Source organism: Mya arenaria, chromosome 2, assembly GCF_026914265.1.
Source record: "Mya arenaria isolate MELC-2E11 chromosome 2, ASM2691426v1".
NCBI lineage: Eukaryota > Metazoa > Mollusca > Bivalvia > Myida > Myidae > Mya > Mya arenaria.
Genome location: NC_069123.1, coordinates 48,043,754 through 48,067,263, shown reverse-complemented (window position 1 = coordinate 48,067,263; position 23,510 = coordinate 48,043,754). Strand labels below are relative to the sequence as shown.

General features: G+C 36.3%; 2 protein-coding genes across 2 annotated transcripts; one reads left to right on the top strand and one right to left on the bottom strand.

Moving 5' to 3' along the window:
* Positions 1–9,042: 9,042 nt before the first annotated feature.
* On the top strand, positions 9,043–22,201 carry LOC128222810 (autocrine proliferation repressor protein A-like). Its single transcript, XM_052931938.1, has 14 exons — positions 9,043–9,432; positions 10,821–10,932; positions 11,140–11,251; positions 11,429–11,545; positions 11,767–11,859; positions 12,648–12,737; positions 13,071–13,200; positions 17,865–17,985; positions 18,639–18,726; positions 18,932–18,970; positions 19,287–19,375; positions 19,497–19,590; positions 20,297–20,362; positions 20,575–22,201. The coding sequence occupies exons 1-14, from the start codon at positions 9,240–9,242 to the stop codon at positions 20,692–20,694; spliced, it is 1,464 nt and encodes a 487-aa protein (XP_052787898.1). The 5' UTR covers positions 9,043–9,239; the 3' UTR covers positions 20,695–22,201.
* Positions 13,174–17,545, bottom strand: LOC128222803 (uncharacterized). The gene is made up of 3 exons (XM_052931928.1): positions 17,301–17,545; positions 16,297–16,988; positions 13,174–16,092 (listed from the first exon to the last, which is right to left on the bottom strand). The coding sequence occupies exons 1-3, from the start codon at positions 17,498–17,500 to the stop codon at positions 13,619–13,621; spliced, it is 3,366 nt and encodes a 1,121-aa protein (XP_052787888.1). The 5' UTR covers positions 17,501–17,545; the 3' UTR covers positions 13,174–13,618.
* Positions 22,202–23,510: the final 1,309 nt, after the last annotated feature.

The following is a 23,510-nucleotide window of genomic DNA, read 5'->3' as shown; positions in this document are numbered from 1 at the left end:
GTTATGTTTCCCATTATTACGACCGTCAAACGCAAAAGAGAAAGATAAAACAAGCCACACAACAACGATATGTATTTACCAAAAAATCTACACAATTAATTTTGAAAAGGTAATCCTAAAATTTAAATACATAGAAAAAGAAAAATGTCTAAAAGCCAAAAGTTCATGGAATGTCTTCACTGATCTGGTATTTGTAATGTTCATATAATTGAATTCACATGCAATATTAAACACAATAAGCGCTATAAATCCAACAACAAATTTTCTGAATAATTCCGCAAAGTTTATAATGAAATCTTCACATAACAACTTAACCAAATTCCAGATTTCAGATAAAAACCAGAAGACACAAGGTAGAACATATTACAAACAAATCCTCCATAACTCTCAAAATCTATCGGAATCGTGTTTGTTCTAAAACTTATATACGTGGAATATATATTTTTTTAGGATATTCTATACAAATCCCTAAAATACATTCTTAATATTTATTTACAGATTTATTTAATACAGAATAGTCAACATACAGAGTGCCGAGAAGAGTACTTGTATAATATCTCTAATGACCTTGACATGTAATGACAACTTAATTAAGATTGCGAAGCAGGATATCTCCATATTGAAAAGTGTATACAAGCGTGCTATGTGCAGCATGTCTTATATGTAGACGTGTAAACTAGAATGTGTATTATGATTGACATGTTTGAAACAAATACAGGTTCGTGAGAACGAATAACCGCAGCTATTCTTTAATTAATTGCTTGAAATACACAGTTTACTTTAATAAACCTAAGTCACCCTAACAATGAAACTTGTCTATTAAAAAGTGTATTTTGAAATACATGTACGTGTGACACTACCAGTATTTATTCCATGTTTTTGACATAATTGGCCTACTTTTGGGGGTAATCTGATACAATTTAGAAACTCCGATGAAATACACCTGCTAAGCTCCATGTATATGTTGACAGACGACCGGTGTTTAATAAGACAACGGACGGACAGATCCGTCAGTGAATTATGTTTATTCGGAAGGAACAATCAACGGCTAAACGGTGCCATAGATAGAAACTCATAAAGAAGCCCCCATTCAACTGTAAGAAACTTACATTAGGGCAACCAACTTATTTTTTTTATTCCTAATGAGGTCCCCAGAAGTAAGACATTTGCATAAGGGCATTTAATGGCCAGGCGTAGCTTATTTACAAATTCCTAAAAAGGTCCCCATTCAAAAGTAAGAAATTTGCATAGAGGCATACAACGGTCAGAAGTAGCGATATATACAAACTCCTGATGGAGTCCCAATTCAAAAGATAAATCACATTGGTGCAACCAACGGTCAGACGTAGCCATGGATGCAATCGCCTTATGAGACCCCTTTATATTGAACCTCGCACTGGGGCAACCTTTGGCCAGACGTAGCCATAAAATATATATATAAAGACTCCTTATGCGGCCCCCATTCAAAAATAAGAAACTTACATTAGGGCTACCAACGGCTGAACCTGGCAATGAGATTTAACGACGCCTGCGGTTACTTACTTTTAGCGTTGGTTTGTTCTTGTCATGAATTGATATTGCAATATAATTAAAAACTAAAGGCAAAACAGACTTTTTGTGGCGAATGACGATAAAGTGTAAATACAACAAAGCAAATTCCTAATTACCCGCCTAAAATTACTACACGAGAAATCGACAACCAAAATGCTTTGACGTTATTTGAAAAAAAAAATCAGTAAAAAGTTAATTGTTGAGGATCTTTGTTTTCGCAGAGACATCTTCCGTTCGTGCTATCTATTAGAAAATAGTGTTGTCTTTTTCTGAGTGTTCGGGGAGCATTATCCGATTATTGCTCAGCTATCAAGGAAATGTGAAAAGAAGTTCTATTGGTCGCACTTAAGCTCACTTGTAAAGTATCATGTGTAAATAACGATCGTCTTTACTACTCGTATAAAAACTTAATTCTTTGTGACTGCACATAAACCGCTATTAAATTTAAACGAAACTTCAGGCGTTTTGTTGATACTAAATTAGTTTCAGTTTCAGTAATGGTTTCAAGGGTTACGGCAGTTTCGAAGCCTGTTTCGAAAGTTTTGCTTAAAGTAACAAATGCATGGTTTTGTGTACAGTTTCAACACCATACGGGCTTTTTCATGTAGCTATGACTTCATAAAGTGACACTCTTATTTAAAATCAATACACACATGTCTATCAAACATACATTTTGAGTGATAAACCTTTAACTACTTACTAAAAATGCATTTATGGAAGCATTTATCACTGATAACTAGATTTTGTAACCGTGTATTTAATAGATGAAAACGCACACTTACTAAATGATTGGTAATTGCTTAATGATTTATATTGATCAACTATCATCTCATATGGTAGAAATATCGTGTTTTCTCCACCTTTCTTAAGTTAAGCACAGTATTCTTCATACAAACTGCTGTTTTCCATATTTATTAACCAGTTTGGGTAAATTAAAACAATTATATTTATTATGTTACATTTTGTTTGGGAATTAGTGTGCATCTTTAATTTCTTCCGAACGATGATAACGCAGATGGTCGTTTGCCTGCTTCATCTAAGTGGTGTTTCAACACACGTGTTTGATCACTGTCCGCCGTGTTATTTCAGTGTGAACTAGGTTTCGGTTGAAAAGAACCGACGAAACTGCATTCAGGGGGTGTTGCGATAGTTTCAAAAATCAGTTTCGGTTTATGCTTAACAAACGATAAACAGATGTTTTACCAACAGAAACGCCCATAGCATAATTTATTGTACTAATGACAATTGATATGTGTAGCAACCCCATACCTTTATATTCTACATATAACACAAAAACAAAAAGTCCCAAACAAGAAACAAGCAGCAACAGCACAAAACTCCACAAACAGAACAGTGCATAATTATATACTATCAAAAATTATTAGGTACTGCCTTGGAAGGGTCAGTAAAAAATGTAAATTTACTGGGGGTTTAAACCAATGTACGTGCTCAAACCTAAAGCCCCTGTCACACTATGCCGACTTTCGGCTACGAGTTGTTGGGAGTTTTAACTCGCCTAAACTCTTCAGGTGTCGTGTTGGACTCGAATCCTTGACGTTGCATGTCGAAGACATGTCTCCTCATGAAGAAAGTACTCGGCAAGCAGTGGCGAAAACTTTAAACGGTTTAAAATTGTCGTACGAGCTTTCATCTCGTACACATATCGAAGACATGAGGTAGGGGTGTCGAACAAACTCGAACACTTGTGGTAGACATGTCTTCACTTGTATTCGCTTCTCGCCGCTTTTAAAAATCGCTCGACAATGTACGAGTTCAGCAGCGAATCAGGGGGACATTATTACGATCTCTCCTCGAGATTAATTCGAGTTGTTGTGAGTTTGTACGTACCCCTTCGACATGTTATCGAGACTGTTGCGACGAGTTCAATGTGATCATATCAAGAAAAATAACTGCATCATTTCTTCTGAAAATTCCTACCAGTAAACATCGCTGTGTTTTCAAGAGGTAAACCATTGTTAGACTAGTCATGCCTTCGAAGAGAAAATGAAAGGCTCCGTTAAGACAAAAGGTGGCTGTGGTACCACACCCTGCACCAACAACACCTTTGAATTTCTACGAAGCGTCACGCTAATCAACTGGAATTCAGTCCTGATGTGCAGCACCATCTGTATTTATACCCAGTTCGCCATGTGTCGTCCTTTCTCGTACATTCTCGTTGCTCACTCTTAATAACTCGTCATAATAACGTGCACATATCGGCATAACTCGTAGAAATCTCCGTGGTTGTCAAACGAGTGTCGTACACAGATCGTACCGATGTTGCTTAAACTCAGGTTTAACAGACGAATATTGTACTACTCTCGTATTCACAAGAAGAGAACTCGAGCAGGTGTCAAACTGATGTACCCAACATCGGAATCCGCGGTCATCTCGTGGCATTTTTTAGCGAGTTATTATTCACCAGCACTCGCGGTAACTAAAATAATGAACTAATAGGTAAACCTCAAGTACTTCACTGATTAGAGATCCCAACTCTATCTGCAGAGTTAGGTATACAATTCAGAGTACCTAATGCAAAAACTCTTCTAAGATACTATGCAGTCATTGTTTGAAACTATGAGCATCACACACAGTCTGCCTTAGAAAATAAAAGGTCTAAAACTGTGTGATCATAACGTTTCATAATAAAAAAGTATCATTGTACTTAAACTGGGACAAATAAAGAAAACATTATTAAAAATAAAAGCGCCATATATTAGCTTATCTTTTCTTCCAAATGTTAACCTATGTAAAATATTTGAAGAAAATGACGTCACATGCCAAAACATTCCGAGTCAGCCAAAGACGGTTTTAAACATAACACGAATCTGCAAAATTTTCATAAAATCAAAGGACTGAAAACTTATTTATGTTAGGATGCTATATTCAACCCTATATTTTGTTTCAGGAACTTCAAAAAACTAGAAGGTAAGTAATCTTTAAAATATTGTCTTTATATTCACGGTTTAAATAAAATCCAAGCAATGAATTGAGTCTATCTGCCCAACTACCTGCTGGAAACATTTTAATTTTACGAAATTTCTTTAATACATCATCATAAAAATCGGGATGAGCAATACTTTAAGAAATCAGGGATTTAAGACTACTATTGTACTTTGATATAATATTATAACGACTATTTACCAAATTATGAGAAAATTTGCCTTAATTTATAATATCTGAAATCCTGTTTTGCAATCCAAGTGCTGCAGACGTCGACGGGCGGACAGATTAGCCTGACGACCGACACGACGCCTACTACAGTCCACTGCTTCTACACACCACCCTCGATGGAAAAAGGTAACGTAGGAATAATTGGGTTGATCGATAAATTATGAGTGCCAATAAATTATTTAATCTACCTATGCATGAGAGAGAACAATACCAAACATGAAAAAGTGGCTTCTGATCAACTTTCAGAAAATATTTTCGATTAGTTCGAGGGACTCCCGGGGACCCCAGAAAGCCACAGGTCCTCCCGTTTTTTTGGCGTAAGCAGTATGTCACTTCCACGGTAAGAGCTTATTATTAGTAGTAATGGTATAGTTTGTTTCGTTTTCTTGCAAATGCTGTATACACCATGTGCCCGGGAGCATTTCATGATACCAACTTGTGTAGCTGGAGTTACTTCAGAGTTCCAAGCCGAACAAACTGAATTCGTCCAAGTAAAACATTTAAGATATGTTCATATTTTTTTTGTTTAATTACGAGTGTAAAGCCACGAAATTCTAAAATGTTTCAAATGTAAATTGAAACCGGTTGAGGTGTGGATTTGTTTAAAGAAAGAGCAAACTAGTCATTAAAACATGACAAAAGACAAAATCATGTACATGTTTGGCTTACCTAATCTCATTTATACTCGGGTTAATGCTTAACATGGGTAGTGAATACATGTACTTTCTGAACGCCTGTGTTTATTCCAGAGTGATCTGTCGTGGCAAGTGGAATTCAAAAATCCGGATGTTGGTTTGACGGCATTCTTCATTCAAGTACACCAAACATCTTGTTTATAAGTCATAAAAGATTTAAATTAATAATTATTTTTCCGGCGTTCTATATCTTATTTGAATATATAGCCATTACACTCTAGTAGATATGCTAAAAGCACTATGTTTATGGCATCGGACAAGGAGAGTGTCCGCGTCCTAAATCCTCCTCCGATTCAACCTTTAACTTGCCGTGTATGGTTGTAGGTGAGTACCCGGGTCTGGACGACTCCGTGCTTGAGTTCACCACCCAGACGCTCGTCATCCCTGACACATACACGTCTCCGGCATGCAGCGGCGACGGTTGCCGGGGGACGCTCGTGTAAACAACACTGACACCACATACCGTGCAGTCATTCGTTTGTCGATTCGTAGATCCATCCACCCGTTACAACCTTGTATAGGCAATAACTTAGTTCGGTTATTATTTTAAATTTTATTCTGTAATGTTTGATGAATCACAAAATTGTAGAACACACGCATTAAATTTGCTCTCTTATCTCAAAGGTCAAGCACACATTTGGAGGTCAACGTTAGTCTCGATCACAGATTTAATTTTTATTTAGTTTTTAGGTTCAATATTTAGCAATCATTATTTATTCATATGTTGCAACATGTGATGCTATGATAAGGAGTTATGGAAATTTTAGGATTTTTTAGCAGATTTCATTTTTTTTAATATATCACCAAGAAGCCAATCGACATTGTTGATAAGGAAGTCGGGGGAATTTTGTCACAATAACAAAGTAAAAATGTCGACAGACTCTTCTGAATGAGTAAATGTGAATGCTTTTTAGCCCAAATCTGATAAAATCTTCTTTCGTAAAATTCCTTAAAACTCCTTAATACCCTTAAAACATGTTACAAAGACTGTAGCTTTACACCAGAAAAAGATCGTTCCTCAAAACTAAATAAAAAACATGGACATTTGAAACGGTTTATTTTGGACTTCACCTCCCACTTTTGTACTTTGGAAGGCCCATAAGTAAGAAATGCATGATTATATGTACAGTTTCAACAACATGATGGAGCTTTTTCATGTAGCCATTACTTTTTAATTTCTACAAAACAATGATAACGCAGATGGTCGTTTACCTGTGTTAACTAAATGATGTTCCAACGAACGTGTTGAATCACTATCCGCCATGTTATTCTCATTTTAAAGTAAACGAGTTTTCGGATAAAACGAACCGACGAAACCGCCTTCGGGTGGGGTTTCGATTTCTCAAAAACAGTTTCGGTTTTTGTTAAACAAACGATAAAATTGGTTTTTAATTTATTTGAAACTGTTTCAACAAATACACAAATCGTGGAACGGATGTTAAGCCAAAACTTGTTTTTACAAACACAAAGCCCTTATTTTACAATTATGGTACGAATGTAAATTGATATGTGTTGCATTTTCATAACTTAGTCTAAGAATATTTTGTCCGAAAAAGCCGATTTGAATGAAGGTATAGCTGACCAATATAATCAGACGAATATACGTTTATTCACATGTTAGGCCTTCATAGTGGCTTATATTATTGTTAAATATTCCATTGTTAACAACATAAAAATAACTTAAATAAATATATAATAATTGTTTGTCATACTAGGATTTGATTTAGGCCTTCTCACAGTTTATCAACATTGAAAACAACCAAAAATATGTTTATCCACCGTGCATTACAGACAAAGGGCAATACATATGCAATCGAATATTATGTCAATAATCCGATACATTCATATGAGCCTTCACATGTGGTGGTCATCAGTAGATACTAGTAGGTGTTGTCTGAAAACAGATACTTGACACTTGAAACCATTTAGTAGTATAGGTTTTCCTTAAAAAAAACTTAGATTGGCATGTTTCTGGTCCAATGAGACGGACCAACACCAAAGATATACTCATTTTAAGCTAAACTCCTAATGTCCTTAATGTGTGTTTCCTTTTGCCAGACGTTACATCTTTATAAAGGCCGATTTGAGCCCAAGCTTATAAAAATGAAGAAAAATATCGGTTCATATCTATAATCATCTGGAAACAACCCAAGAACACTTTCCAAAAAAACTTTGATTTAAATGATGCAGTGTATTCTGATTGGTCCCAACTTTTTGTCGGTATAAGCAGGTTGACAGGTTGTAGGTTCAAGCCGGTTGGTTTTCTATATACAATGCAACGTGAGTGGGCCAAATAACAGTGTCGGTGTAAAGTGTTTGCACTTTTTTATGTTTCACTCGCATTTCATAGGCATTAACACTTTAATGTTGGCATGGGTTGTTTAAATAATGCAAACGGTTGTGATTGCTGAAACAAATTAAAGCTGCACTATCAAAGATTTACCGCTTTGACAACTTTATTTATTTGTTTTGTCTTTGAATGAGCAAATTTTTGTGTAATTATCTGCAAACCAGTTATAAAAGACTGCTGAAAAATATCAGATCGCAGATTTTCTTAATGGCTAAAAGCGTTACTAACAGTTTAAGAAAAATGCATAAAAATATCATTTTTTTGAACTTAAATATATAATAATCTAATATTTTGTTAGCAGTCTTATATGATTGGTTTCCATGCCTCTTATGCGCATAAATTGGCTCGTTCCCAGACGAAAACTAAAAAAGTTGTCAAAACGTTCAATCTGTGAGAGTCCATCTTTAACATATGGAATAATCGATTTGGTGGAAATAAATCCATAAATCAATAGCTGTTTTCTAGTGATCATACGAGTAAACATATGTAATATTGTTTTATCAAATTGACTATTAAAAATTAAATCTTGCTTTCTACTAGCCTGCTAGTGTGTTCCAACTATTTCATCCTTAATGCATAAACGATGCAAGCATAATTTCCTTGACGACCGCCACTTTAGCACCTTTAGTGCTTTGATTTAACCTGTACGTAAAAATAAATTATATAAGTCATAAGCATTAAATAGTTTGCGATAACTAGATTTAAATTTCTAATTTAAGCAAAAGTGGAAGGCTGTCACAAACTGAAATTCAGGAACCTAAACTCTTAAGTGACCGGGGCATATCTGGTTATCAAACCTAGTTGAGATATTCTTCCCAACACTCATTTTGTCCCAGTATAATCGATCTATCCAAGAAACAGCGTCCGGACCGTAACGTTGGTGAGTAATTTAAGAAATTTAAGGGAAATGAAATACAAGACTGGTTATCTTACTTGACCATGATAGTCTACACAAAGACGTATAGTCCAAGTATTTCTTTAAAAATTATTGTTTTTTTCGGACAAAGGATAAAAACGAGTCATTCTTATTATGTGCATTAGATACTACCGCCTATGTATCTTATTTTATTTCGGTGCAAACAAGGATTTGCAAAACGCACTTTCCGATTGGGGAAACTGCCATTAGGTATTCTGAATTGTCATTGGAGTTTCCAGCTGTTTTAAAACAAAAACCTAAGTACTGATTTATTATTCGCTGTATCACAAACAAGGAAGTAGACCTGAACTCATAAATTGTAACACAATCTATCTATCAAAAAAGGAAGAAAACTGACTTGGAGTTTAAATCGGGTTTACATCAAAACTTTCGATAACTCAATATCACAGCGATCATTTACGCAACCTATTGCAATTAGATAGGAGACAATAGTTATCTGATAACTTATACAATCTCAATCATATGGTATCCACACGATAAATAGGACATCATTACTAGGGCATCATTACTATTGCACTGCCCATCATTTTCGATGATGAGTAACCTTGCCGGAATTCTGTGCGCCCTGTTGGGGGTGGGGATGGTGCCACCTGGGCTGGCCACCCCATTGGATGATTACGTGAACAAGCCAGACCCCACGTACAAGTACGATATTTTGGAAACGTTCGGGGGCCCCGGTTACACGCTCTACAACATCAACATGACGTCACAGACTTGGAAACCAGGTAGCGTTATAATTCACTCTCACATTAGGAAGTGTAAACTTGTTTTTTGATATCATCATTCATAGCGAGTTTATTCAGTCAATAAAGAACAAAAGATAAATGATAATCAATCTGAGCAGGTTTAATCAAAAATTGGAATGTTTTTAAAAGCTTATTTAAAAACACAGTTCACTTAACCTAATGTGCTTAGTGTAATAGTTTAGTATTATGATTAATTCACAATGATTTTCCAATACTTACATATTACATATTAAACCAACACGGAAGTTAAGGATACGTTATGCATGTATACACAACATTTATAATAACACATTTTCCTCAAATATAGTAACATTTCCTAAAACCCTCCTAAAACTTACAATATAAAGTATAACGCATACATTGTCATGATGTCTTGACCGAAAGCGCCAGCCTATATGATGGTACTACATGGACGTGACGGTGCCCTAAAAGTAATGTTAACTAATAGATATGTTACATATTATATTTCTTTATGATATCCTTTAAACAGTGACACAAATACAATTGAGTCGAAGGTTAGTTTTTTCATTGTACGTTTAACAGAGAAATCCTAATATAGAATATAACCATCTTCCGTGGGTCGGGCTGAAAGATAAATGTTTCCCAACCCAATTTCGGATAATTAACGGAATCGAGGGTTTATCGAGCTTTCCGTAGAACATCATGCGCGAGGGTAGGAATGAACCTACCCTACACGAGCGGCCATGGTAGATGCCTTTTCTTCCACCACAGTTTAAATATAGTAAAAATGTAATTAAATTTATTTTATGCGTACGGGTACTTTGCTATTGAACTAGAAAAGGATTTTCAGCATGGCCAAATATTTGGCTCTATTATCTATGATGTGAGAAAAGTTTTTCTCTCTGACTAAAGGGACCGGGTATTCAGGTCCCGGGAGGAAAAAAAACAACAACTTTAAAAAAAAACATTGGAAATAATAAATATAACTAAACCTAGAATTGAAAATCACAATATTTCACAGTGTATACCTTATAAATATCATACTTTATCATGTTTGTCGAGTGTCATGTAAAACGTTATTTGTCCTACAGTAAATAAAAACATCGTCATTGGGAACAAAATACTTTCCCTCTCAACTTTCCGTCTCAAACTGACAGTGTGAAAACCTTGAATTATAAATATGTACTTGAAGTACGCTAGGCCGCTAACTTCACGTACATGAAATATTTGACTTATTTCAAGTTTAAGGGAAGGTAATCATCGTCAATTTTCATATTATCTTCAATGCAGATCAACATATTCTACAAGAAAAGTCATTGGTCTAAATGTTTGGAGGGTTTAATTTTTTTAAACATCATGAAATATACATCCGTTACACATATGTATTTTTGTTGTGATGATTGCAGACATACAAAGCCAGCCTGTGTGGTGGCACTACCTGAGCGTGACAGTCCCCGACAAGCTGGACCTCGGCAACGCTGGTTTTCTATTCATCGACGGGGGATCTAACAACAACGAGTAAGCAACATACTGGGCTGTACTAAGGCTAAAATACTCTGCGAATTTGTACATGTGATCAGGTTTAAACAATTAAGCATCCAGATTAATTTCCCTTTATTAGGGTTTTTATTTGAATTATACAAATAGAAAAAGATAGGGAAGACAATGTGACATGCATGTTGGTCTTTGACAGACGATTGGTCGTTCTTTGTTTTACTTCCATAGACCTCCGAAGCCCACAGACACGTTTGTAGAGTTAACGACGGTGGTGGCCGTCTCCACCAACTCTGTAGGCGCCAACCTCAAGATGGTCCCCAACCAGCCAATCGTTTTCAAGGTATACACTTTTTACTCACCAATGTCTGATTAGATGAATGTTTCTCATGAACATGATCCAGACGTAACTTGTAACATCATAGACCATGTACTGATCGAAATATATTCGCAAATAACGGTTCAATGGTGTTCAATTGACGCACATCAGCGGCTGTGTCACCACGCGGTAATTTTGCAGGCGGACCCTGAGCAAAAGAAGCGGACAGAGGATGCCATCATCGCGTGGACGTGGAAGACGTTTGTGGACCAGCAGGGCGCCGACCCGGAAATACTGCTGCGCATGCCCATGACCAAGGTACGCTCATAACGGGTGAAAATACAGGATACGACAAATCCATAGTGGTTGTATAGTATCAGATCATGCATTGTTCAACACTATGAAGAAATTAAGTATATACTTCATCTCGTCCTTATGTCCACACGGATATGATCACGGTCAATACCCCATTACCTCCAATGAACAACATCCGCATAAGTGAACTCTGTGCTATTATATCATTTTTATATGTGATGTAGGCTGGTGTACGTGCCTTGGACACGATGAATGATTTGACGATGAAGAAGCACGGACAGCCGACCAACAGGTTCCTCGTCGCCGGCGCATCCAAGGTCAGTATGTTTACCAGGATATGTAGTTTATAATATTTGCGTAGCAGACTCATGTATGTACCCTTTTACTTGATATAAACGTTCTGTTTTTGCAAACACTGCTGAAAACCACGCTTCGCGGCAGTTTTACCTAGGCCCCGGTTTCTCAGAGAAACACCTTAAAAGCCCGTCACTTAAGTATCCTATTTCATTTAGAAAAAATACATACTTAAATATGATTTTATAAAACAAAAATGTATTTTATCTTATTTATCACAAATAGTATTTCCTTTAAAGGGACTAGACACCAGATGGTCCAACAATCGGCAAATACAGTATTTCCTCATAGTAGGATGCCGATAATGCATCATTTCACAAGAATGAACGCAACACTCATGTTGCTGTCTCATGTAGTTTCCCCGCTTATAAATGGCGCATGATGGTTTCCCAGTTTGAATGAATCATATCTGTTAATTAGTACAGATAAATATACAGATGATGTCATTTCAAACAAGTTTTGACAATTTTCTTTTTTTTCTTGCAATTGTATCATCTGGTGTTCCGTCCCTTTAAAGGCCTCACCACTCTTTCAAAAAGAGAATATTACACATGTTAAACTTAATCAAAAATAGTGCACTGAGCTTGATCCTGATATAAGACATCCTAAAATTGGGGCCAGTTCTGACCTGACTGTCTGACCTTCAAAGATCAAACTTATTGATGCAATTACAATCAAGTCCAGCGTTTTATAAAATTATAACATTCAAGTAAACGATGTGTATTATATGGCAAATACTGTGTGACTTCAGCGGGGCTGGACCACGTGGACTGTCGGAGCGGTAGACAAGCGCGTGGTTGCCATAGCACCCATCGTTATGGACCTTCTACACATGCAGACAGTAAGGCTATAGTATTTAAATAGGATTTACCAAAAATTGTATTAGATTGCATATGGTAAAAACACTTATATCCATGTGTCTGTATTTCCTTCAGCAGCCAATTATTAATGCATAAACAACTCGTCATTTCTTCGGTTTGACTAAATCAAGCCATTAGACCAGATCAGCAGTTACTCCTTTAACATAATTTACAAACAATTAATTATTCACAAAACCGATTGCAATAAAACACAAATGATAATTTAAAACCTATATTTATAAGCATTTATCGTTTCTCAAACGGTTTCAGTTTATTTGCATTTTTAAATACACATATTCTACATTGTGTGATAGAACCTGCACCATTACTTTCGGTCGCTGGGCGGATGGACGTTCGCGTTTGGCGACTACTACGACCTGAACTTTACTGCCGAGCTGGACAACCCCTACATCAAGGCTATGGCTGCCATCATAGACCCTATCTGTGAGTAGCATCCCGCCCTCCATTTCCGCCGACATATATGTTACTGCCATAGTAGTATTATATTGTAAACGTAGAACACAAAAAAATCCAGTCTATGTAATATATGATACAAACCACACAACTTCTAATACTTATGTGAAAAACTACAGAAACAAGCTCAGTAGCCAAAAGTTTAAACATAAAAATCCAAGGCGCATAACATTGTCAGTCCATACTTGTATATATTTATCTGTCAGGGTTTATCTCGTACACAGGGTTTATCTAGAGTCTTCTCCTATTGGAGATCAAGAGTTCAATACCTGACCAAACCTTATCGTACAAAAGATGTTGTGAAATGGGATCAGAGGCTAGGAATCATGAAAACGTACTAGAAAACGTATCCTCCTTGTCTCTCGTAGTTTCTGTTTAATACCATGTATCAATGTATCTGGTTTTCCAGTAAACCAGAATCAACTAGAGAGAAGAATTTCTTACATCGGTATAATACAGTGTCAGATATTCCTTTGTAATCATGAGGATATCTCCCTGAATAGTCCTTAACATTCCATTCAAACATTGAGCCATACTTAGAATGAACAAACTTTAGCATGTGTTGTCTGTTATGAAGCACAGCAAGGTGGGCGAATGTCATCCCCGGGATGCAGAAGTTGTCACATATTCCAAACATCACAAGGTAATGTATAAAGCCAATATCTGAATAACCCATCCAGGTATGCTCTAAGGTTTTGTTAATTACCAACGATCTTTCAGAGCATTTGTCCAACATAACCTGGTTAACCATTCCTTTAAATAGGGAAGATCTGTTCAAGTTTACTGCAAGTAACATTGGTGTTATTCCAAACGCATTATTGCAATTCAAAAGATTAGGATATGTGTCTATCAAAAATTCTGCAACGTCTACGGAGAACCTTCTAACGGCCATATGGAGGGGTGTGTCTTTCATTGCTCTGATAGACAACGACAAATCTAGGAGTTGTGACGGGTCTTTTTCGTACCAATTGTCCAAAGCTATTTCTGTCACTTGGTCAAACGCCAGTTGTGATTCACTGTCAGAAACGCATTCAATCTGCGAGGATTTCATTTCTTCCGATAAAATCTTTATCAATTCAATATGATTTTCCGCAGCAGCGTAATACATACAATTCACAAACTTATCGGCTGATGGTTTCAGAACAGAGAGAATGTCTAAAAATCCCTTTTCGCATGCAATTTCATCTGCAGTGTGACCCATGGCAGTTTTCTGTTGAATGGTAGGTGTATCAAGCTTTGTAAGTAAATATCTAACTGCGTCAATCCTATGATACATCGTAGCAACATGTAACAAATTAAATCCAGATAATGTTTCGTTCTGACCTAACCTTGTTGGCAAATAATTCTTATATAAAACATCATTGCTGTGTTTTCTAAAGGTAAAGATATTCCCGTGTGTTTCCAGATATTTCAGTTGCATTGTATGTCCTTGTTTGGCTGCAATAAACGCCATAGTTTCGCCGTATTTGTCCATATCATTCAATCGGGGAAAGTGGTGAAATAACAGTTTTAGTCCCGCTACAGAGGAGTATCTTCGAATGAACTCGTGGATAGGGTTCTGTTTAAATTCGCCTAAACGAAGGGACATAAACCTGGTCTGAAGTGTTTCATTCCTTGACTCCGCAACGTGAATGGAAAGTTTAACCAGATCTGATACTGTACTTATGAGTGATTTATTCAAATAGTAGTTTGAAATCATCCCATGTCCATTTGGAACAGAAATCCTGTATTTTTGGTTTGTGTTGCTTGTCAACCAAACAAAAAGCGACTGATGATAAAATGTCAACCCTTCACTTTGGTTTGCAATAAAATGACTTAGTACATCAAATTGTAATGTAGCTTTACCGTAAAGTTGGTTTTTATTCCAAGAAAGCAGATCGTTTAGTTGGTCCGACGGTTTTCTGAAATATGAAGCTGCAACAATTTCAAAAGTCGTTTTTGCCATGTCAAAACTTTCTTGGTTAGGAAACAATCTATCAAAATTATGATTATAAATGTCATCCATCGATCGGGGTAAGCTTTGATTGATATTCAATATATTTTCCTCGAGCTCCAGTACACTTATAACATATTGAAAGTTTCCACCACTCTGTTTCAAGAGAATATCGGCATCTACAGACACAGGCATGTTGTCTATAATATATTTATTTATATCTTCGACATTTCTTGAATCTTGCGCAAGAAGCAGCTTTTCGTGAAAATATCGGAGAATATCTTCAGAAAGATTTATATGTCTCGATGTAATCAGGAATTTAATCCATTTTGGAAATTTCCACATCCTTGAAAGTAAAATATCCATTATATGATTTTTATTGACACGAGGGTCAACACATTCATCAATGGCATCTATAACGAATAGTTTGTTTGCGCGAACGCCCATGTTGATATTGTTTAGTTTTTGAAAAGGAATAGTAATGGCCTGATCAAAGCATGCTTCAATTTCTCGTTCACATTCAAACCGATCATATATGATTGAGTCAGCTGGAAGCTTCTCTTTGAGAAAGGTTTTATATTCTGGAATTGTTGATGATAGAAGTCCTGCTGTTCTCGTGACAAATCTGGCCGGGTTAGTTGTGCTTGCGACATCAAACTTACAAATATGAAACGCAACAACGTTCGCTTTCATGTGACTTCCCTTTTCGCCATCCTTTGCGCATAATACTTGATTGACCAAAGCGGATTTCCCATATCCTAGTTCAGCCTTTATAATTATGCCATGCATTTTATCATCTTTAAATATATCTTTTTCTAATTCAGCAAAAAGCCAGTCCCTTCCAACGAGGGGTCCGTGGTTAGAAAAATAGCCGTTCAAAGGCAGATCTTGTGGTACTGGAAATGAATAATCCTCGGAAATACATGTATCTGCAAGTAGACAAGTGCATAGTTGTATGTTCTACAATGGTTTTTGTATTACAGATAAATCAATATTCAAAAATGCAGGTGTGCTAGTTTGCTACTAATCTTTTAAATCTTAAAGATAAATGGGGTTTTCCTAAATTGTTTGCAGCTGAACTATCGGTTTTGATTTTAAAAGATATTTCAAATTTAAAAAAAAAAACACCTTACCACTGTACTGTTCAACGATGCCTTGTTTCGGTGTGTTTACGTACGTGAACGTAAATGCAATAATCATGGTTGCAATAATCATGACCATAAAACATATGACAAAACACTTTGTAAGCTGACCAAATGCTGTCTTGCAAATGTTCCGAACGTTTAATCCAGGATGTTGGCTGTCAAAGGTCTGTGCTAATATCCTTTCAACTGTCTTCTCAATACTTTCTAATGTCACTTGATGCTGATCAATCTTGAGTTGCATATGTAACATGCGTGTAACTTCGTTGCAAACATCGCCATTTTGAATGTTTATAAGTTGTTCTATGCATTCTCTAGTATCAATGTTGGAAATGTCACTGTCCTTTACAAGGTCTTGTAGAGCATCGAATATTTCACTCTTTTGATCATCGCTGACTTTCAAATCCTGGTTGTGGGCCACATACTTATTTCTGACTTTCTGTACATTGGATGTTACAAAAGACTTGATCTTAAACTTTGTGCAATTCTTCCAAATATGACAGCTGCAAGCTATGTCTCGTATACCGGGAATAGTCTCCCATTCATTTGGACAATAAAATTCAATAATATCCTGGTATGACTCGTTCCATTTCCATGAATGACATCGAGCTATGTTTAATGGAACTCTTTTTCTTCTAAACTGGTCCAACCATTTTTTCCAACCCCGACAACTTTTGCACCAGCTATCAATGAAAGATTTATTTGTGCCTAATCAATACCAAACACTGTATTCAATCGATATACAATAATCGTTCGTTTTAGATTTATTGTTATTGTAATTCAATGTGTATTGATTTATCTATTTCAAAAGGTAGGCTTAAGGAGTGAAAACATCTTACAATTACAAATCATTAAATACATCAGATATCGTACAGCAAAACAAACATCTTGAAACACGAGAAAGTCAGTTTAAAGCATTATTTTCCTAGCATAGTAATAATTATTATGGATGTAGAACTGTCATCAATAATCTCATTAGTATGAAGGTGCTTTACCTTGTTATGTTACTGCCGTATGTTCGACTGCATTGGACTGTGCAAGGTGGGACAGCGGCCATTACTTTAGAAACCTCCGCGTGCACATACTTCAGTCCTTGTTCTGTGTATGGCTCAAGTTTTTTTGCAACGAAGCATAATCCCATCTGACTACTTAAAAAGTTGATCGAGTCATTATCCCATATCATTGCCGCCATCATTACAATATAATGTGAACATCCGTGTATACATCCGCCGAATGCCGTATGATTAATTAAAATAGTTCTGATAAAATAGTTGTTTCACACTCTTTTAAAACTGATGTAAAACCTGAAAACGTTCATTAGTGTACGATAAACAATTCAGTTTTATTTATAATTAAACAAATGTAGGTTTTCAGTGTAATACAAACAATATGTATTTGAACAAAATGATTATCCAGTGTTTTATCACTATCAAAATGGTTTTATTTTACAAGAATATCTCATGTATATGCGAGTAAACAGCGTTAACCTGTTCATAGTGCACAACCAAATGTCTACATGATATCTGAATAACACGTGTTCTATGCCGCTAATGTTGCAGCGTACAACGAGCGTTATATGAACAAGCCCAAATATATCATCAGTACTGGAGGGGACGAGTTCTTCATGATCGATGACTCCAGGTTCTACTTTGACGATCTAATGGGACCAAAATACCTCAGGTACGTTTATATTCATACATTGTCATTATTGCTGTTCTTTTAATATATGCTCATTGACGATTGATTGCGCTGGTGTTAATTTCTGATTTTCTGTCCTATACAATATCCGAATTGTGATTTTGATGGCACAAAAGTAGTTTTTAGAAACACGTTCTTGTATGCTATACTTACCTAGTTCAATGGGACCTATATCATTCTGATTTCAATAGATTTATTTTCATATTAGAGCAAAGACTGGAGAAAGTGCATTATTCACCATACATGACAGCATTTAAAGTTTAAACCAGTTGCGACTCTGAGTTGCTGTTTTTTATAAGAGATCATTACACCCAGGTTATTGCACATACTGTACGCTAGAGTTTTAACACTTGATTTAGTTTTTTAATGAAATTTAAACACGCTTCCATGATGCTATCATGTGTGTGGTCTGTTTATTTGCTTTCTGATCTCGCAATAAATACTTCCCAACACATTAACAATATTTTTTTTTTTTTACCTTTGATGATTATCTTAAATATGATCTAGGTTTTCTGGTCGCTAACCTTACTCAACAAATGCAATGTTCATGTCTTATGGTAACATCATGGCTGTTCATTTATAAATCAGAATTGAATAGACTCACGTGTAATAAACACTACAATTGACACTTCCAGGATGGTTCCTAACGCGGAGCACAGCTTAGCGGGCCATGAGATTGGATTACTGTTCGGCATTCGGGCATTCTACCTCTCAGTCATGAATGTGAGCGATTAACACCATTTTGTCTCATTGATGAAATAGAGCAGATCATAGAAACTGCAGTTAATGAAGAGTCTGAGAATCACTTTGAAGATGTTAAACTTGTTCAAAAAAGAAAATATAATCAATGTTGCTCATCTTTAAACAATGTTGTTGTTGTTGTTGTTTTCATTTGAAACACATGACAGAGATTTATAAACCTTTTCAGGATAAGAAACTACCGCAGTTGAATTGGAAACTTAACACGGTAGGAGGACTTTTTGAGACATGATCACTAGGTTTAAATTGCTGTATATCATTTTCGAAGACGTTCACTTTAAAATTAATCCAGTCCAAATCTGGCGGTAAAGTGTCAAAATTATGTTTTTAAACATCCGCATTTCATTAAATGTACATTTGAATTCTTTAGAGATGACAGACACCATTTTGGCTATACAAATATCAGAATACATGGAGGTAAAACCAGAATATTTCATGTTTATACGCGCAGTAGTATCGTAAGCAGTTTGTGTTCATGCTTGCCACATTAAAATAGTTTATCATGTTGCCATACTTATCTGCAGACGTCGACGGGCGGACAGATTAGCCTGACGACCGACACGACGCCTACTACAGTCCACTGCTTCTACGCCACCACCCTCGATGGAAAAAGGTAACGTAGGAATAATTGGGTTGATCGATAAATTATGAGTGCCAATAAATTATTAAATCTACCTATGCATGAGAGAAAACGATACCAAACATGTTAAAAATGGCATCTGATCCACTTTCAGAAAAGACTTCCGATTACTTCGCGGGACCCCCAATGACCCCAGAAAGCCACAGGTCCACCCGGTTATCTGGCGTAAGCAGTATGTCACTCCCACGGTAAGAGCTAATTATTAGTCGTAATAATATAGTTTGTTTCGTTTTCTTGCAAATTATGTATATACCATGTGCCCTTTCAAAGTAAAAACATTTAAGATATGTTTATAACTTTATTGATTAATTATGTAAAGGCGCACATTTCTAAACTGTTTCAAATGTAAATTGAAACCGGTTGAGGTGTGAATTTGTTTAAAGAAAGAGCAAACTAGTCATTAAAACATGACAAAAGACAAAATCATGTACATGTTTGGCTTACCTATTCTCATTTATACTCGGGTTAATGCTTAATACATGGGTAGTGGCAAAATTCTATCCGCTTCATATCGAGCAGTGATCGAGTATATTTCCATGTTCTATAAGGAGTACATGGTATTTTCAGATATTGCATAATTATTATTTCAACTTGATCCGGATGTTACTTAACACAAGATAGCGCACGTGCTTGCGTCAAAGTTTCTGAACAGTTTTGACTGAATAAAAATGCTGTATAACGCTTACAGTAAAAGTAACAACGGTTTATACGCCAACTCGTGAGTATGTCAGGGTTACGAGTTACTTGTTGGATTCGCGAACATCATTAATGCGACGAGTAACGATAGTAACGACAATAGGCATCCCTAAAATGCTCGGGGTTGTCCGTTTATGATAACTCATAAGTGATGTTTTTGAATACATGTACTTTCTGAACGGGTTGTGTTTATTCCAGAGTGATCTGTCTTGGGAAGTGGAATTCAAAAATCCGGATGTTGGTTGGACCGCGTTCTTCATTCAAGTACACCAAACATCTTCTTGATAAATCATAAAAGATTTAAATTAATAATTGATTTTCCGGCGTTCAATATCATACTCGAATATAGTTCATTTATATTACACTCTAGTGGATATGCTAAAAACACCATGTTGATGACATCAGACACAGGAAGTGTACGCGTCCTATATAAACTCTCCCAAATGCAACCTTTATCTTGCCGTGTATGGTTGTAGGTGACGTTCCCGGGTCTGGACGACTCCGTGCTTGAGTTCACCACCCAGACACTCGTCATCCCTGACACGTACCCGTTTCCGGCATGCAGCGGCGACGGTTGCCGGGGGACGCTCGTGTGAACAACCCTGACACCACATACCGTGCAGCACCACTGTATATTGGGCATCTACCAAAAGTACCTCACTGTGATAATTAGATTGACGCTACCAGTGTTCATCCATGATTCAAAGTGCAAAAGAAGTGTATCTGTTGTATTTGCATATATTATATACTATACACATTGTTGTTTTATTATGCCCTCGAAGGGTTGCTCCCTAAGATGGCAAAGAGTATTCGAACTGTACGTCCGGTCGGTCGTTTTATCACTTCGTAGATTCATCCGCCCGTTATATCCTTGTATTGGCATTAACTTTGATCATTATTATTTCATATTGTATTCTGTAATTATTGATGATTCACAGAATTGTAGAACTCTCACATTAAATTTGCTCTCTTATCTCAAAGGTCACGCACGCATTTTGGAGGTTAACGTTATAGTTGATAGAGTTCGTGTCTCAGCCATTACTTTGTTTACAATATGGAAATTCAATCAAACGTCACAAAAATGTAGAGCACAGCGTAACGGATTTCATACATAAGATTATTGCTGTCACCTCAAACGTTATGGCCACACTTGTATGACAATGTTATACAATATACGATACCATAGCAATACTGTTTGTCTCAGCCATTACTGTTCAAATATTATTGTGTGTCCCGCATAGTGCACACTACTTTTTATCTCAACTGATATTTGAAATTTAAACAATCTACACACAGTTCTACAGCATCTGAATGTGTTTATTAAGGTAAGCGGGAATCAATCCATTTATTCAACATATACGAATTTTATATACTAATTGATATCCATCCATTAATTAAAGCCCAGTTGGGGGCATTTGTCACGTTTCTGTGACAGCTCTTGTTTCAATCACATTTTTATTACAATATACATTATATATAAACAAATTATACGTTTATATTGTTAAAAATGAAATTAGAACAAATAATTGTTATTGGGTTTTATTGTGTTCAATTTTTACTTTACACTGAACAACTTTTTAATTGGTCATCTTTCAAATTGCAATATATATATGTGAAGTCGCAAGTGTGTAAGAAATAACATTGAAGGTAAAAAGAATAATATGCCTTACAGTTTTTCATCTTCATCAAAATCTACCGAGATATAACCCCTTCCATATACTAAATGAGATTTTTTGTTAATGAAATACTTGCTCTGGAATGAGAAATATTTGCTAAATTCATATTTAAGAAACACAAAATTTGAAACCATTTCGTTTCGCCAAAAACATTGCAGAAGTCTGAACAGAACAGAACAAAAGTTACCAATACTCCTCTAATTTTACCAATACCATGGTATTAAAAAATGCACAGGCTTTATTAATGCATACAGAACTGTTATAACTTGTATTAGTTTCCTTGATATGTTTATTACAAAAAAATCACAGGTGACCAATTAGAAACTTTGTCAATGTATGTGCAATACAGTAACAGTCATGGCATTATGGAAACATTGTATATATGAGCGTATATGTGTATCACAAATAAATAAATACATGAAAAGTGTCTTATAAACTCTTTTAATTCTTAAACGTTTTGCATGCGCTTCTGGTACTTCCATCCAAACCTCCTTTTTGGTGATCATTTAATAATTGAGACTTATTTCATATGGATATAATCGAATTGTAAGTGGTTAAGTAAGCTTGGAGGTTTATAGAAATATTGCGCAAAAAATGGCAGCGAGGAGAGTGGTGAGGCTGGTTGCTATGGCGACGGCGCCGTCGTCTTGGTCGGTGGTGGTTGACGGTGTTCCGGTCGTCTGTAATAAAACACACATAGTCTTCATCATGTTTTTCCTACATAATGAAATTGACGTATAAAAACATGTAGAATTTTAATCATTAAGAAGTTCACCTTTCGCGGGTGTTTAAAGGTTCGCGTACTGTCATTCATCCGATATAAACTCCTGCTTCAGATTTTTCGATGACCTGAAGTAAATTCTAAATGTATAAGAAGGGCCCGTTCGCTACTCTCACTCCACCCATTCTTATTCACCCATTCTTATTCATTAAGAATTTACTTCATGTCATCTAACTGTTACATATCAGTCCTTTACTCGCGAAACAATAGTGTTAACTAAGGACTGGTTACAAAAAGATTAACTCTAAAACAAGAACAGCTGGATACTGACCTGTGTCGTAGTGGACACGCACTGATCTGCAATGTATAACAGATCGTTACAGCTGAATGTAAAAAATAAATGAAAAAGAAATATGAGCGTGTGCACGCGCGCGCGTGTGTGCGTGCGTGCTTGTGTGTAAAGTATGTGGTTGTGTATGTGTTTGTTGTTGTTGTTGTTGGTGATGGTGGTGGCGGTGGTGGTGGTGGTGCTGTTGTTGTTTTTTCTCAACTTACTTCAAAACAATTACATATTGGACTATTACAATTCGTGGCATTTTTCAAAAAAACAGCCAGACTTTATTATGGTTCATACCGGTTTTCTCGAGGATAACGGTGGCGCCGCCGGAAACGGAAGTTGGAGTTTGCCCATACACGCACACCTGGGGGCTTTGTGACACGAACGTGTTATTGGCGTCCGAACTGATCACCTAAATGAAAAGATTAATTTTGAGGCTGTGTTTCTAGACAAAGAATTAGTAAAACAAATCCCTAGTCTAATACTTGGAAAGGGGTTTAAAACAAAGGCGAAATAAAGAAACCACAACGTAAAATACAAGTAGACCTTTCCCCTCACATACCAGACAAGAGACGCGGTAAGTGGTGGACTCGTCTGTGGAGGCGTCCATGTTCAGCACCAAGGCGTAGTCGTACGTCTCCGTGGTCGTATATATGCATACAGCCTCCCCGTCAGCTG